Genomic DNA, 14,404 nt, shown 5'->3' on the forward strand with positions numbered 1-14,404 from the left:
TGGTTTGTGCGCGTCGCCATTTTGTGAGGGGGAGGGAGATAGCTCTGAGGCAAAGTGCGGGACAACGGGCGGAGAGCTGTCATTCAAGAGATTGCGCCAATACATTTTAACCTCCAAAAGAATAAAAACTAGCTTGGGCCAAAAAAATTCACCCCCCTCAGTGTTGTCATGGAGATATGACCTAAACATACAGACTAAAATGGTTTCGTGGCCCAGGCTGTAAATAGGTTTAATAATGCTGTGAAAACGGCATGTTTAACAATGGAGTCAATTTGAGATGGCTGTCTTCTGCTCCCAGCCCCCAGTGGCACTTCCTGGTTACTACAGTTGTGGTCACTTCCTTATTGGATGCTGGTAAAAATCGCAGTTTGGGGCTTGGTTCCAATTCACATACTTTTTCTTTTTACTACACTACATACTAAAGTACAGAAAAGTTGTTGGGCCACAGGAGAGAAAAAAAATCAGATAAGGAAGATTTTTTTTTAAACTATCCCTGCGTTCCGAATTACATACTCTTTTCTTTTTTCTATTCTACATACTACATCCGACGATAAAAATAATCTAGTTAGGATGCAGTAGGCATACTATTGGGACATACACTCAACAAAAATATAAATGCAACACTTTTGTTTTTGCTCCCATTTTTCATGAGATGGACTTAAAGATCTAAAATTCATTCTAGATACACAATATTACCATTTCTCTCAAACATTGTTCACAAATCTGTCTAAATGTGTGATAGTGAGCACTTCTGCTTTGCTGAGATAATCCATCCCACCTCACAGGTGTGCCACATCAAGATGCTGATCTGACATCATGATTAGTGCACAGGTGTGCTTTAGACTGTCCACAATAAAAGGCCACTCTGAAATGTGCATTTTTTTGCTTTATTGGGGGTCTGGGGACTCAGAACCAGTCAGTATCTGGTGTGACCACCATTTGCCTCATGCAGTGCAACACATCTTCTTCGCATAGAGTTTATCAGATTGTCAATTGTGGCCTGTGGAATGTTGGTCCACTCCTCTTCAATGGCTGTGCGAAGTTGCTGGATATTAGTGGGAAGTGGTGCACGCTGTCGTATACGCCGGTCAAGCACATCCCAAACATGCTCAATGGGTGACATGTCCGGTGAGTATGCTGGCCATGCAAGAACTGGGACATTTTCAGCTTCCAAGAATTGTGTACAGATCCTTGCAACATGGGGCCGTGCATTATCTTGCTGAAACGTGAGGTGATGTTCATGGATGTATGGCACAACAATGGGCCTCAGGATCTCATCACGGTATCTCTGTGCATTCAAAATGCCATCAATAAAATGCACCTGTGTTCTTCGTCCATAACAGATGCCTGCCCATACCATAACCCAGTGCTTCTCAAATGGTGGGGCGCGCCCCCCTGGGGGGGCGCCGTGAGTTGTCAGGGGGGGGGGGGGGGGCGCGGGCTGCCTTGATTTCCAACTGACAAAAAAAAGAATTTTTAGTATGCGATTCGGAACGCAGGGTATGTCAAGAATAAAGACGAATACTCCAAAATGCTATTGGAGTTAGTGGGGCATTTATGTATTTTCAGCATACTACAATTGACGTGCATGTATTGGGACACCCTAAGGTTGCGTTCCGAATCGCATACTTTCTACTATTTAGTATGTAGAAAAAAGATTTAGGATGTCCCGATTCTTGTGGCCAGATTTAGGATGGTTAGAAGTACCCGGATGTCCTACTTCATGCGGCCAAGATTGTTAGTGTTGAAAAGTGCATCCTATTTGGGCGATTCTGACCCACAATCCAGTGCGCACGTGAAGTGACGTAACATCGACGAAGCCTCCATATGAAAACAAACGGGGATGCGACGGATATAAAAGCAAGAGGCAAGATCAAGGCGCAATGTTATGATGAAATAAGAGAGTAAAGTATGTCCCAATAGTATGCCTACTGCATCCTAACTAGATTCTTTTTATCGTCGGATGTAGTATGTAGAATAGAAAAAAGAAAGAGTATGCGATTCGGAACGCAGCCTAAATGTTTTTCTGGCATACTAAATAGTAGGGAAGTATGGGGATTGGAACACAGGGTTACTTTGGTGCTGCAATGAGCCACAGGTAATTGGCTATAATTGAGTTCACCTGTGAATGAAATACGGAAGGATGCTACTAGCAAAGTTACAAAGTGTTCCCAGGCCGACTGTTTTGTGCTTCTGACGCTGGGCCTACAGGTGAGTTGCATCAGGAAATCTGTTGTCATATGGAACCAATTGGTTACTTTGCAAATATCTAAATCAGCTCTGAATGACAGCGTCCATGTGGTTTACATCTCTTTGCTAGTGCACAGAGCCAGTCTGCTGGTGGGATGAGCAGTCAAAGAGCCATGATGTCACAGGTGAGTAGGCCTACATGTTCCGTGAAAGGATCTGATCAAAATTTATTTATTTATTTATTCATTTATTTATTTCAGGACGATGCACATTAATGAACATGTACAGCAGTACATGTTAATATGCCAGATTGTAGCCTGGGGTTAATTTCCATCTGTAGTCCATTAGGCAGGTTGATGTTACAATAAAAATGACAAAGAAAAGATACAATAGAAACATTTGCTATTTACAAATACGGAGAAACAGAAAGAAAGAAAAGTAAAACAGGATCATTCATTAGTAGGTTAAACAAATACACAACTAATAAGGTACAGCATACATTTAGAGGTGGTTGCACCTTTGGTTGGTTGACATGGACTGTTGTGCATGCCTTGACCACGGTCTCTCCACAGAAGTCAGCCCTTCAGATTCTACCCTGCACAGTGTCTCAGCTGCTGTCTGCTGCAGTCTGTGACTGGGAACCACACCAGGTATGAGCAAGCAATACAAAATATTTAATAATTCACTTCTGTGGACTTTGTTTTGCAGAGGGCTCAGTTATGGACCTCATGAGCATAGACTCTAGGTAGCACTATTGATATGGCAAAGAACTTGCCAACTAACACATGCCTTTGACATGCTAACATTAGCTGATTAGCACTAAATATAAAGTGCAGCTCAGGTTGATGGGAATGGCACTAGATGTGTTGCCTGGTGAGACCAGCGGGAGAGATAAGTGGAAGGAGCCCGGCCCGGTCTGACTTTCTGTCCGTTTGTGGAAGGCAGCCTCTGATTGGTTAATGTAATCGATTATGTAAACATGGGTCAACGATTAAAGGAATAGTTCAAAATGTTTAGCTCTTTGCCTTACCTCCGGCTCCAGAAAAGGCGACAGAAACCGTTCCTGTAACTGTGCTAAATGTTTTATGAAGAAAATGGGCAAAGGTCTCTCATTCAGGTTGGCTTAGACACTGACGGTCAAGAGGAGCATCTCTGCTGACAATCAAAAGATAAACCTTACAACATCACGTAACGCTCCTGTCTCCTTTGTTGGGACTTGTTTCTTTACCAAGTTATGTTGGAAACCAGCCGTCATGTGCACTTCCTGGTTTCTTTCCATTTTGTATTGACAATCAATGTAGTTAAAATAGAACGTTTGGTCAAAAAATGGCCGGGCCAATCAGGACCTGCATTCTGACCTGACTCCCCAATGGAGGATCTGTGGGAGAGAAAATAATGAGAAGCTTGTGGGATCAGCCTCTTAGTAGTAGGCTATTAGAAATGGTTAAAATGGTGACTTGTTGGCAGAGGTGGAAAGAGTACAAACATATTCTACTCAAGTAAAAGTATGATTACTTGGATGAAATTTTACTAAAGTAAAAGTACTGGTCTAAAAATCTACTTATGTAAAAGTAGCTGATTTAAAATGTACTTAAAGTACAAGTTACTAGTTACTTTCTAACAGCGGGAGGGGGTGGGGGTCTCTTCTGTGTAGGCATTATAGACAAGGGGATATAAATCTCAAACTAGTTGTTTAATTAACCTAATGCAACACCTTTACAATTTAAAGTGTACAAATTAAACAAATCATGTTGCCACGTATGCATACTGTGTCATAAGCAAACATGGAGCAAATAGTCTGTTAATGAGGGAATTTAACAGGTCTACAGACCTAAACAGACTGCAGCTGCAGTTCTCCATTCAAATTCTTTCCTTTTATCGCCTGTTTAATAATTTAATTGTGTATAATTGATCTAAACCTTAGTTAGGCTGCTCGATTCAGACTAAAATCACAATTATTTTGATTGACATTGTGTAATCACAATTATTATAGACAATTATTCATTGATTTAAGAACATCATACTTATTTAACATTTGACACCATGACTTTGGACTTTGAACATATCCTAATTGAACTGAACACCAGGAAAATGCAAATACGTAAAAAATATTTTAAAAAATTTAATAAAAAAGTGTCAAAATCAAAATAAACCGTTGCAAATGTTGTTGATAGGGCACGTCTTTTGCTAGCTTGGAATGTAAGGGGAATATTTTATGTATGTCTCATGGAGCTGGCTGGATAAGCAAGTTATATTGTAGGCTACAGTGTTCTTAATTGATGACTGTTGTGGTGGCAAGAGTCAAGGAGCTTCCAGTGTTTTTTATTCCTTTATTGCTTGGTCATAGACCACTATGATTCGACTTAAAGTGAGTAAACTAGCCTAATTGGTCGTGAGGTGCAGACACAGTCGCATATGACTTTTTTCTCTCTCTCTCACGGTCGCGCATCATAGCATATCTGACTCGCGTGTCCGACCGCGCGTAACATATCTTGCACATTATTTTAGTCTGAAGTGTTTTCAGACAACGCAATTCGTTTGACCTTTCTTCTCGACCAAAGGCTGACTTTCTGACGTCTTCTAGAAGTTTTTCAAAGCTCCCGGCAGTGCGCACCGTCTCCCTCTTAAGGCCTTTGCACACCGGGCGCGTTTTATTCGTGCGATTAATCCGTTAATTAACGAACGTATACAGAGTCAATACAAGCTTCCACACCAGCGCCGTCATTTCGCATCGCGAATTTGCGTTTTTTATTTTTTCGAACTAAGTTCGATTTTTCTGGGACGTCGCTTCTTAAAGTGAGACGCGACAAAATTCACATTTCAAAACATTCGCTTTTACGTTGCGTTTATTCGCGTCGCGCCCGGTGTGCAAAAGCCTTTACTCTGCCCTGTTATCAGGTGAGGGAGGGGCCGATTGCACGGCTGGATGAAGGGTTCGCTGCATTTAAAAGCCTTCACGTCTTCACGTGCGGTACAATGATAGATTAACTAGGATTATTATGTTTTCATGATTGAGGGAAGCAATGTTTGTTGTTGTCATTTAGGCGCAAAGTGTTCTCCTGTCGATCGTTCACTGTGTAGTTTCCGGTTTTGTGCCGTAAAAATAAAAGCCCCCCGCGATTTTTCTTTTCTTTTCTCTCCTTTAGCCTTTCTAGTTTACTCTTTTTTTTACTCAGTAACGCAGGTGATATAAAATGTAGCGAAGTACAATACTTCAAAATAAACATAGCCTACTCAAAGTAAAAGTACAGGTTTTAAAAACCACTTAAAAAATTACAAGTACACAAAAAAACTACTCAATTACAGGAACGCGAGTAAATGTAACTAGCTACTTTACACCCCTGCTTGTTGGTGCTAAATGAAAAGTGAAGTATGTAACCAGAGTAGTTGGAAATGCTCCTTATGGGCCTCCTGAATGGTTGCACAACACGTAGGCCTACTGCTATGTCTGCTAATGATAGATGTCGAGCTAAAACCTGCTGCTGGTAGACAAAATGGGAATCGAAAAAGTTCTAACATATTTTACTAACAAGGAACCTAGAACTATCAGCAGGAAGTGTCATGGCAGTCCATCCAATAATTGTTGAGATAATTCAAATCTTGACCCCAGTGGGGGACCTTGTACCATTGTCATGCATGCAGCCAGGCCGCTAGCTAGCTTGACCTTCAATGATGTTAAGGGTGCAATGTCATCAACTCTTCCTATAAGTGGATGCATTTTAAATCAATTTGACGGAAGCAATGTTGCGCAAGCAGGAAGGAAATGTGTGTTTGGTGGCGCACATCAGCAGATAAATGACTGTTAGACGTAACTTACTAAGACATGTGTGGTTAAAAAACACAATTTAAAATGCTCAGACAAATTGATCATTTAACATTTATATTTACAGAAGTAACTGGCCAATTCAATGTGCTGATAATCATGTAATATTGTGAATGCAAACATCTACTAAATGGATTTAGAGTTGAGATTGTTTTGTCTGTACTGCTGCCCACAACGAGACTGTCAAAGTTTACGTTTGGGGAGGAACAATTACCCTGCGTTCCAAATCGCATACTTTCTTTTTTCTATTCTACATACTACATCCGACGATAAAAATAATCTAGTTAGGATGCAGTAGGCATACTATCGGGACATACTTTTACTTATTTATTTCATCATAACATCGTGCCTTGATCTTGTCTCTTGCTGTTATATCCGTCGCATCCCTGTTTGTTTTCATATTGAGGCTCCGTTGATGTGACGTCACTTCAGGTTCGCACTGAATTATGGGTCAGAATCGCCCAAATAGGATGCTGCTTTCAACACTACAATCTTGGCTGGGTGTAGTAGACATCCGGGTCTTTCTAACCATCCTAAATCTGGCCACAAGAATCGGGACATACTAAATCTTTTTTCTACCATACTAAATAGTAGAAAGTATGCGATTCAGAACGCAGGGTTAATGCATGTATTTCTACTATGTGGTTGTGATTCAAAGGAAGTGACAGAGCCCTCTCTCCCTGCAGGTGACTGTAGTGGGCGTGGTGAGAGGATACGCTCCCTTTGTGACATACACACAGTACTCTGTGGACGACATGACCGGTCCACCTCTAAACGTCAAGCAGTGGGTTAACGATGAGGCCAGTAGCATCAGAACAGTAAAACCAATGAGCACTGCTAAAGGCCTTTGTTTTGGTACATAACAGCTTTCACATTGTGTTTCTCACATTAGGGTGCTCTGGTGACGCCTGTTTCTCCTGGAACATATGTCAAGGTTTCTGGAAGTCTGCGCAGTTACAATGTAAGTATCACAATCAAAGGGTCTAGAGCTGATGGGGTTTATAGGTTAGTGAGCATTGGACATTTCTTGATTTGGTGACAATAAGAGAAGGGGACAGTGCAAATAATTAAAACACATGATCATACATGGGTTAAAAATGCCAGAATTAGCCAAAAGGCTATTTATCATCTGTATAATATTCAATATACAAGACTCTTTCCTTATGTTGCAAAAGGGTCAAAGGTCATTGCTTGCTATGAAGATTCGCTGTATCACGGACCTGAATGAGATCACCTCACACATGCTGGAAGTGGTCCACGCCCATATGAGGCTTCATGGAAAGGTACAGGAGCATGTGAATGGTTTCCACCAGTGAAAAATTCTAATCTTTTAAAATTCTGTATAGTTGGGGAATATGAAATGTTGTAACTACAAATGTATTTATTATGAGAACTCTGAGATGCATAATGATCCACAGAATCCCAGGATTTGCCATTTTTTATCTATTACGTTTTCGAGTTAGAATGTTGCATTTGAATCTCTTTTTAGTTGAAAAAATAAACGTAATACTTCAGAATGTCATATTGTGTCAATGATGTTCCCGCAGGTATATGATGTGAATATGAACACCACCTCTACCTTGCTGTCTGTCGGTGGACATCCCGATGGCTTCTCACCAGACGGTCTAGCCACCATTCAGGATAAGGTAAGGGGGTTAAAGGGTCATTCTGACTCTATGGCTCGTGCCAACTTTAGACTTTTCCCCTTGTATAGATTTGGGACTTTATATCCGGCAAGCCAACCCAAAAATGTATCCGAGTCTGACCCAAAGAGTATGCACCTCACAGAGCTACAACCAGGTCAACTTGCACATCAGTTTGTTTTTATATATATATATATATATATATATATATATATATATGTATATATATATATATATGTATATATATGTATGTATACAGTCCTGTGAAAAAGTATTTGCCCCCTTATTGAATCATTCTGTTTTTGCTTGTTTGTCACACTTATTTGTCTCAGATCATCAAATAATTTATAGTTTAAGACAAAGACAACTCAATGGAAATCAGAATACAGACTTTGAATTTTCATTCTTTTTATTGGATGTAAAGATTTATTCGGAACCTATTTCACCCATGTGAAAAAGTATTTGCCCCCTAAACCTAATAACTGGTTGTGCCACCCTTGGCCGCAACAACTGCAACCAAACGTTTGCGATAACTGGCAATTTAGTCTTTTACGTCGCTCTGGTGAAATTTTGGCCCACTCTTCTTTGCAGAATTGTTTTAATTTGGCCATGTTGGAGGGTTTTCATGAACCGCCTGTTTAAGGTCACGCCACAGCATCTCAATCGGTTTTAAGTCCAGACTTTGACTTGGTCACTCTAAAACTTTTATTTAGTTTTTTCTGAGCCATTCAGAGGTGGACTTGCTGGTATGTTTGGCATCATTGTCCTGCTGCATCACCCAAGTGCGCTTGAGCTTGAGGTGACGAACTGATGGCCGGACATTCTCCTTCAGGTTGTTCTGATAGAGAGCAGAATTCATTGTTCCATCGATTATGGCAAGTTGTCCAGGTCCTGAAGCAGCAAAACAGCCCCAGACCATCACACCACCACCACCATGTTTGACTGTTGGTATGATGTTCTTATGGTGGAATGCTGTGTTAGCTTTACGCCAGATGTAACGGGAACCACAGCTTCCAAAAAGCTCCACTTTTGACTCGTCAGTCCATAGCATATTTTCCCAAAGGTCTTGGGGATCATCAAGATGTTTTTTGGCAAATGTGAGACGAGCCTTTCTTTTTGGTCAGCAGAGGCTTTCTCCTTGGAACTCTCCCATGGATCCCATTTTTGCCAAGTGTCTTTCTTATGGTGGAAACAAGAACACTGATCTTAACTGAGGCAAGTGAGGCCTGCAGTTCTTTAGATGTTAGTCTGGGTTCTTTTGTGACCTCCTGGATGAGTCGTCGATGAGCTCTTTTGGTAGGCCGGCCACTCCTGGGAAAGTTCACCACTGTTCCAAGTTTTCTCCATTTGTTGATTGTGGCTCTCACTGTTGTTCGCTGGAGTCCCAAAGCCCTAGAAATGGATTTGTAACTCTTTCCAGGCTTATAGATATCAATGACTTTGTTTCTCATCTGTTCTTGAATTTATTTTGATCGTGGCATCATGTGCTGCTTTTTGAGATATTTTAGTCAACTTCACTGTGTCAGAAAGGTTCTATTTAAGTGCTTTCTAGATGCTACAGGTCTGGCAGTAATCAGGTCTGGGTGTGGTCACAAAATTTAACTCACCTTTCCAAAATATGTGGTCAATCGATTGATTTATTAAGGGGGGGGCAAATACTTTTTTACATAGGGCCAGTTAAGTTTGGATCGATTTTTACACTTAATAAATTAAATCATCATTTAAAAACTGCATTTTGTATTTACTCAGGTTATTTTTGATTCAAATTAAAATGTGTCTGATGATCTGAAACATTTAAGTGTGAAAAATATGAAAAAATATAAGAAATCGGGAAGGGGGCAAATACTTTTTCACAGCACTGTATATGCAAGTTCAAGGAGCCATGTTATGATGACATAAATAAGTGAAGGTGTTTCCCAATCGTATGCCTAATACATGTAAACTACATACTTGTTATGGTCAGCTTTAGTATGTAGGATAGCAAAAGGAGTATGCGATTGGGAACTAAGGGAATGCTAAAACTCAGGAAACCCAAAAGGCTATCTGCAATGGTGGATTATGGCATGGATAATTATGCGGATCATCACAAACCCTCCCTCACCACCCCATAGGTCTCCATTCAATTGTTACTTGTGCAGGATAAACATATTCAAATGATTAAACAAATCAATCCTTCATTTTGTTTATCATTGTCTGCCATGCCAACATTGTCCCAGCTGCAGTAGCCACATTCATAAGAACTATACTGTGATTTTACTTTTTAAATAAGAAGTCTGAAAATGTAAGTACTTTATAGTTTGTAAGTTGTGTTCGGACGACTCCAGAAACTGTTCTCAGTTTTCACTATAGGAAATAGTTTAAGCTATTGGACAGCACTACGACCAATCAGAGCAAGGTGACGTATTAAGCCCTGTTGGTTTAGCCAACAGCGGGGCTAACTGGTGAATTAAACTTTTCCTGTGCAAATAAATCTTTCTTGCTGATGAAAGATTCAGTGCCGTCTTCTTTATATTTTTTCAAGAGAAAAGCTGAGTCTAAATCGGTAAGTGTCAAGGCCATGGTCGTTTCAAACAACATATCCGCGGCCATCTTTGTTGTTTACTATCGCCCCATCAGGTTATGCCTACCCATATCAGATGGTACGATTTGATTGGGTATCGACAAAATTTTCCGACATATTTAATGAGCTCCAATGAGTCCTCAGAGTAAGCTGCGGAGCGAATTTAAATTTTGCCAGCGGTGAGTCTGAATTTCCAGGGTAACTGAGGGTTGGAAAGTTAATTTCTTGGTCCCTTTTGTAAGGTGTTGGATGTGATCAGGAGGTTCTCCGTCCGTCCCAATGGCATCAGTTTGAATGAGCTGAAGATAAAGCTGAGCTACCTCCCTCTGCATGACATCAGGTAACCCCAGACCTCATCACACCTCTATGGCCCATGGGCTTTGTGCTGTACAGTGACCCACAATCTGTCCACCTGTCATATCACTCATTGCTTTCTAATGTCAAAGTCAAAATGATTTCCATTGCACATTTAAAAACATCAGTTGACCAAAGTGCTGTACAAGATACAATACAAAATAACATATTAGATACATGAAAAAAAGTTAGGAGCGTCAAAGTCTCAACTTGTGTTAAAGGCCAATGCAAGCAACGTATTAAACTGTTCAACTTTATAGGGATCCAGGGATCTAATCACTTATTGCATCCTTATTTTGTCTCTTTTTTTGTACAGCAGTTCTTTGAGGTTTCTGATAAATGAAGGTCACGTCTACTCTGACAACGATGAGCAGCATTTCAAATCGACATAGTGGTGTGCTACCTAGGATCACAGCTGATCAGGGTGTACACACATATTAGGGTGACATGCATCTGAATTGTTTTGGTTAGATTTAGTTTTATTTAGGACATACTGTAAATGTTGGATGTGTCTTGGTATTGTACTCGGCACAGACAGGAGTGAACTGTTGCAGGGTCTATTGTGTATCATTTGTTGCATTTGAATTATTTCTACACTGGGCTCAGGCTTCTTCTTTAGCCATATTCCAATTTATTTATTTCTAATTTATTCATATGATAAATTCAGCATATGAAATTGCAATTTACACTGCTTTGTGTGTGTGTGTATATATATATATATATATATATATATATATATAAAAGATGTTTAAAATGTATCTCATGCTCTCTTTATTTAATTCCAAATGTGTCTGCCTCTGTGCAGTCCTCAGTTTCCTAGAGATAGAACTATTAGGTGAATATGGCAGCTTAAGCCAAGCAGCCTGGGATGAGACGGATATAAAGGCAAGATCAAGATGCAATGTTATGATGAAATACAGTAAAGTAAAAGTATGTCCCAATTGTATACCTACTGCATCCTAACTAGATTATTTTTATAGTCAGATATAGTAGTATTTGGAATAGAAAAAAAAAGAGTTTGAGATTTGGTCAGGGGCAGGCTAGTTTGCCATCATAAGTTTCCATAGTGACTGAGCTTGAACTATGTTGAGCTTGCTTTATGGAACTGAATGACCTGAAAATGGAGGACTGTTCCATAAGCTTGTTCTATGTAACAGCCCTCAGGAGTTCAGCAGGCTTATGACCTGTGGGATGAACATGTACTGGATTCTGTGGTACCTCACGGTACATGGCTTGCAAAGTCAGCAAATGTGGAAAACCGGCGTAGAAAGGACATTTGGATTATGCCTTAAATAATGTTTCTGCTGACCCCATGGCAATCCCACTTGATCCATCATCCCCATTGGTCCAAAATGTCCACATCTAGCACCACCTTCTGGACAAAGGATCAGTCTTTACAAAACCAACCAAAAATCTATTTACTAAACATGATAAACATACATGGAGGTATTCTTATGGACTAAGAGTACTCGAAAACATTCAAGGTTTCATGGTTTAGCTTAAACCTGCAGTGTGTAGAATTTTGGGTTTTATTTCCTAGCAGATTTTGTAGAAAGAAATTATAATATCCATAAGTACATTTAATTCAGTGCATAATAGCTGAACAAATTTTTTTTGAATTATTATTTTTTCCCTTAGAAAGGGTCTCATATGTCCATATTTCTGCATATTTTGGACCAAGGCCTAGTGCCGCCATCTTGAAAGTGTCAGTTGGAATGTCATCTGGTGCATTGTTTAAAATGTAGAATTGTTCTTGTCCTTGAAGGCCACTGTAGCTTCTGTTATTATTCGAAAGGGTAGGGGTTACCCAGGGAGTGTTGCATTCTAGAACTTTCTTGATGTCATATTACACACTGCACCTTTAAGAAAGCAGGTGAACTACTTGGACACCTGAGATTGTGCTTTCGTTTTGTTGTTTTTAGCTCTAGATGGATGGTTCAGACTGAAGTTCCCTTGACATGTTTTACGGACACTGGGCCTCATTTATCAGACGTGTGTACACCAGAATTGTGGGTGTACGCACATTTCCACGCAAACCTCCGCATTTATCAATTTGTACGTGAGCGTAGGGTACGATCAAATCCCACGCCAGCTCTCACCTCGTGTACAAGAGTTTGTAAACAGCATGGACTTGCAGAGCCGGCTGTCTGTAGCCAATGACATTGTTGGACAGTTAGTAGATCATACTAACGCGCCCCACACACATCCTGCGTCTACCTCTGGAGCGCGTCGCGTTACCTTACTGCTGCCTCTCTCGGACTTTTCTCGGACACACATGCAACGTCTCAGCAGCTGCTGCTGCAGCGCTGCTTCTAAAAGCCCTATCTTTCTACATAGAGTTTTCATAGATAATTCCCATTAAAAATTAAGTTCTTTCATGTCATCTATGATGCATATGATTTATATTGAGTCTGGACAGTAATCCGTGCGCCCCATTGCCATTTTTTTTCTTTTTTTTTGCCATATTTTCGCTTGTTGGAAGTTTTATTTTGAAGGGGACACACCAGGAAATGGTGAAACTACAGCGAAAGCTGCCAGTATGAAGTCAATATGACTCTCAGCAGAGTATTTCAAAAATCACTTTACTGATTTATACGGGAGAGAGAGAGGGGGGTGTGGTCGGGGAAGAAGAAGGCCGTAGACACAGAGAGCAACGGAAAACTGTTGCGCTCATCATGATCTTTTTTATTTCTTCACTATATTGGATCTCTATATGTGTCATTTATCCAAAAATGAAATGCCAGAACTAATTGAAAATTAGGTTTTAAATCCCTCGGATTTTGATTGCACAATTAAATCGTGAAATAAAGGGATTATTCGCGTATACGACTGAGGGATGTTTTATTTTGAAATAAACACACCGGGTAAACGTGTAACTAGAGTGAATGCTGCTGGTATGACTGTCAGCAGAGTATTTCTCTATCAGTTAAAGCACAGAGACGCGAGAGAGACGCGCTGCTCTCAGAAAAAAATAGGCGAGCCTCCTGAGGTGAAGGGGAGCGTCGCTGCAGACGTGCCTCCGACGCGCCTCAGCAGTGCGTCTGAGGTTGGATGTGTGCTCGCTCTACGTTGATTTCACAGTCTGTGACCAAAAGTCAGACGCAGACGCGAGGTAGACGCGCAGTAGAGGTAGGATGTGTGTGGGGCGCGTAATGCTGTGGTTGGTCAAACCTAGATAAACATACAGTGGCTTACAAAAGTATTCATGCCCCTTGAACCTTTCCACATTTTGTCACGTTACAGCCATACACGTAAATCAATTTTACCTGTGGAGGTTTGTGCAGTTGACGGCTGACCACTTGTGCCAAGCGCATCTGACAGAGTAACAAGCAAAATGTGTTATTTTTGAGTAATACTTTACAATAAGTGTACATTGATTATCTGTTAATTGATGCTTTTAACGGTTAGTTAATGATTATTTAGCATAAACTAACTGTTATTGCTTGGTTATTAGCGGTTAGTTGTTTGGTTAGGCATGCTCAGTTACCTGAAGCTAAGTTAAGCATAACAGCTAATACTTAATTAATGCTTACTTAGCATTTCCTAAGCATTTATTATTAGCAAGTCAATGAGTTAATGTTTCGTATGCATTTACTAAGCATTAACTAACAGTTAATTAATGCACCCTTATTGTAAAGTGTTACCATTTTTTGTTTTTAAAACCCCCTTTAAGTAGTGCTATCTGAGAGAGCCAATACATTCTAAACTCAAAACTTTAAATCTCTGCAGACGTGTATTTATTTCATGGAAAGAAACAAGACCTGTGTAAAAGTTTTGAAAGTAGACTATTAAGTAATTCCCATTATGGGACAGTTGGTGTGTCTCCTCCGGCCA

General features: G+C 40.3%; 1 protein-coding gene across 1 annotated transcript; it reads left to right on the forward strand.

Moving 5' to 3' along the window:
• Positions 1–2,051: 2,051 nt before the first annotated feature.
• On the forward strand, positions 2,052–10,962 carry LOC307264507 (replication protein A 32 kDa subunit-like; the record flags this gene model as incomplete). Its single annotated transcript, XM_080045918.1, has 9 exons — positions 2,052–2,098; positions 2,321–2,375; positions 2,763–2,840; positions 6,700–6,831; positions 6,906–6,974; positions 7,189–7,296; positions 7,561–7,659; positions 10,459–10,556; positions 10,887–10,962. 9 exons carry the CDS (start codon positions 2,052–2,054, stop codon positions 10,960–10,962), a joined length of 762 nt encoding a protein of 253 aa, XP_079902044.1.
• Between the last annotated feature and the right edge of the window lie 3,442 nt (positions 10,963–14,404).

The sequence above is a fragment of the Ammodytes marinus genome, assembly GCF_949987685.1.
Source record: "Ammodytes marinus genome assembly, chromosome: 17".
Taxonomy (NCBI): Eukaryota; Metazoa; Chordata; class Actinopteri; order Uranoscopiformes; family Ammodytidae; genus Ammodytes; species Ammodytes marinus.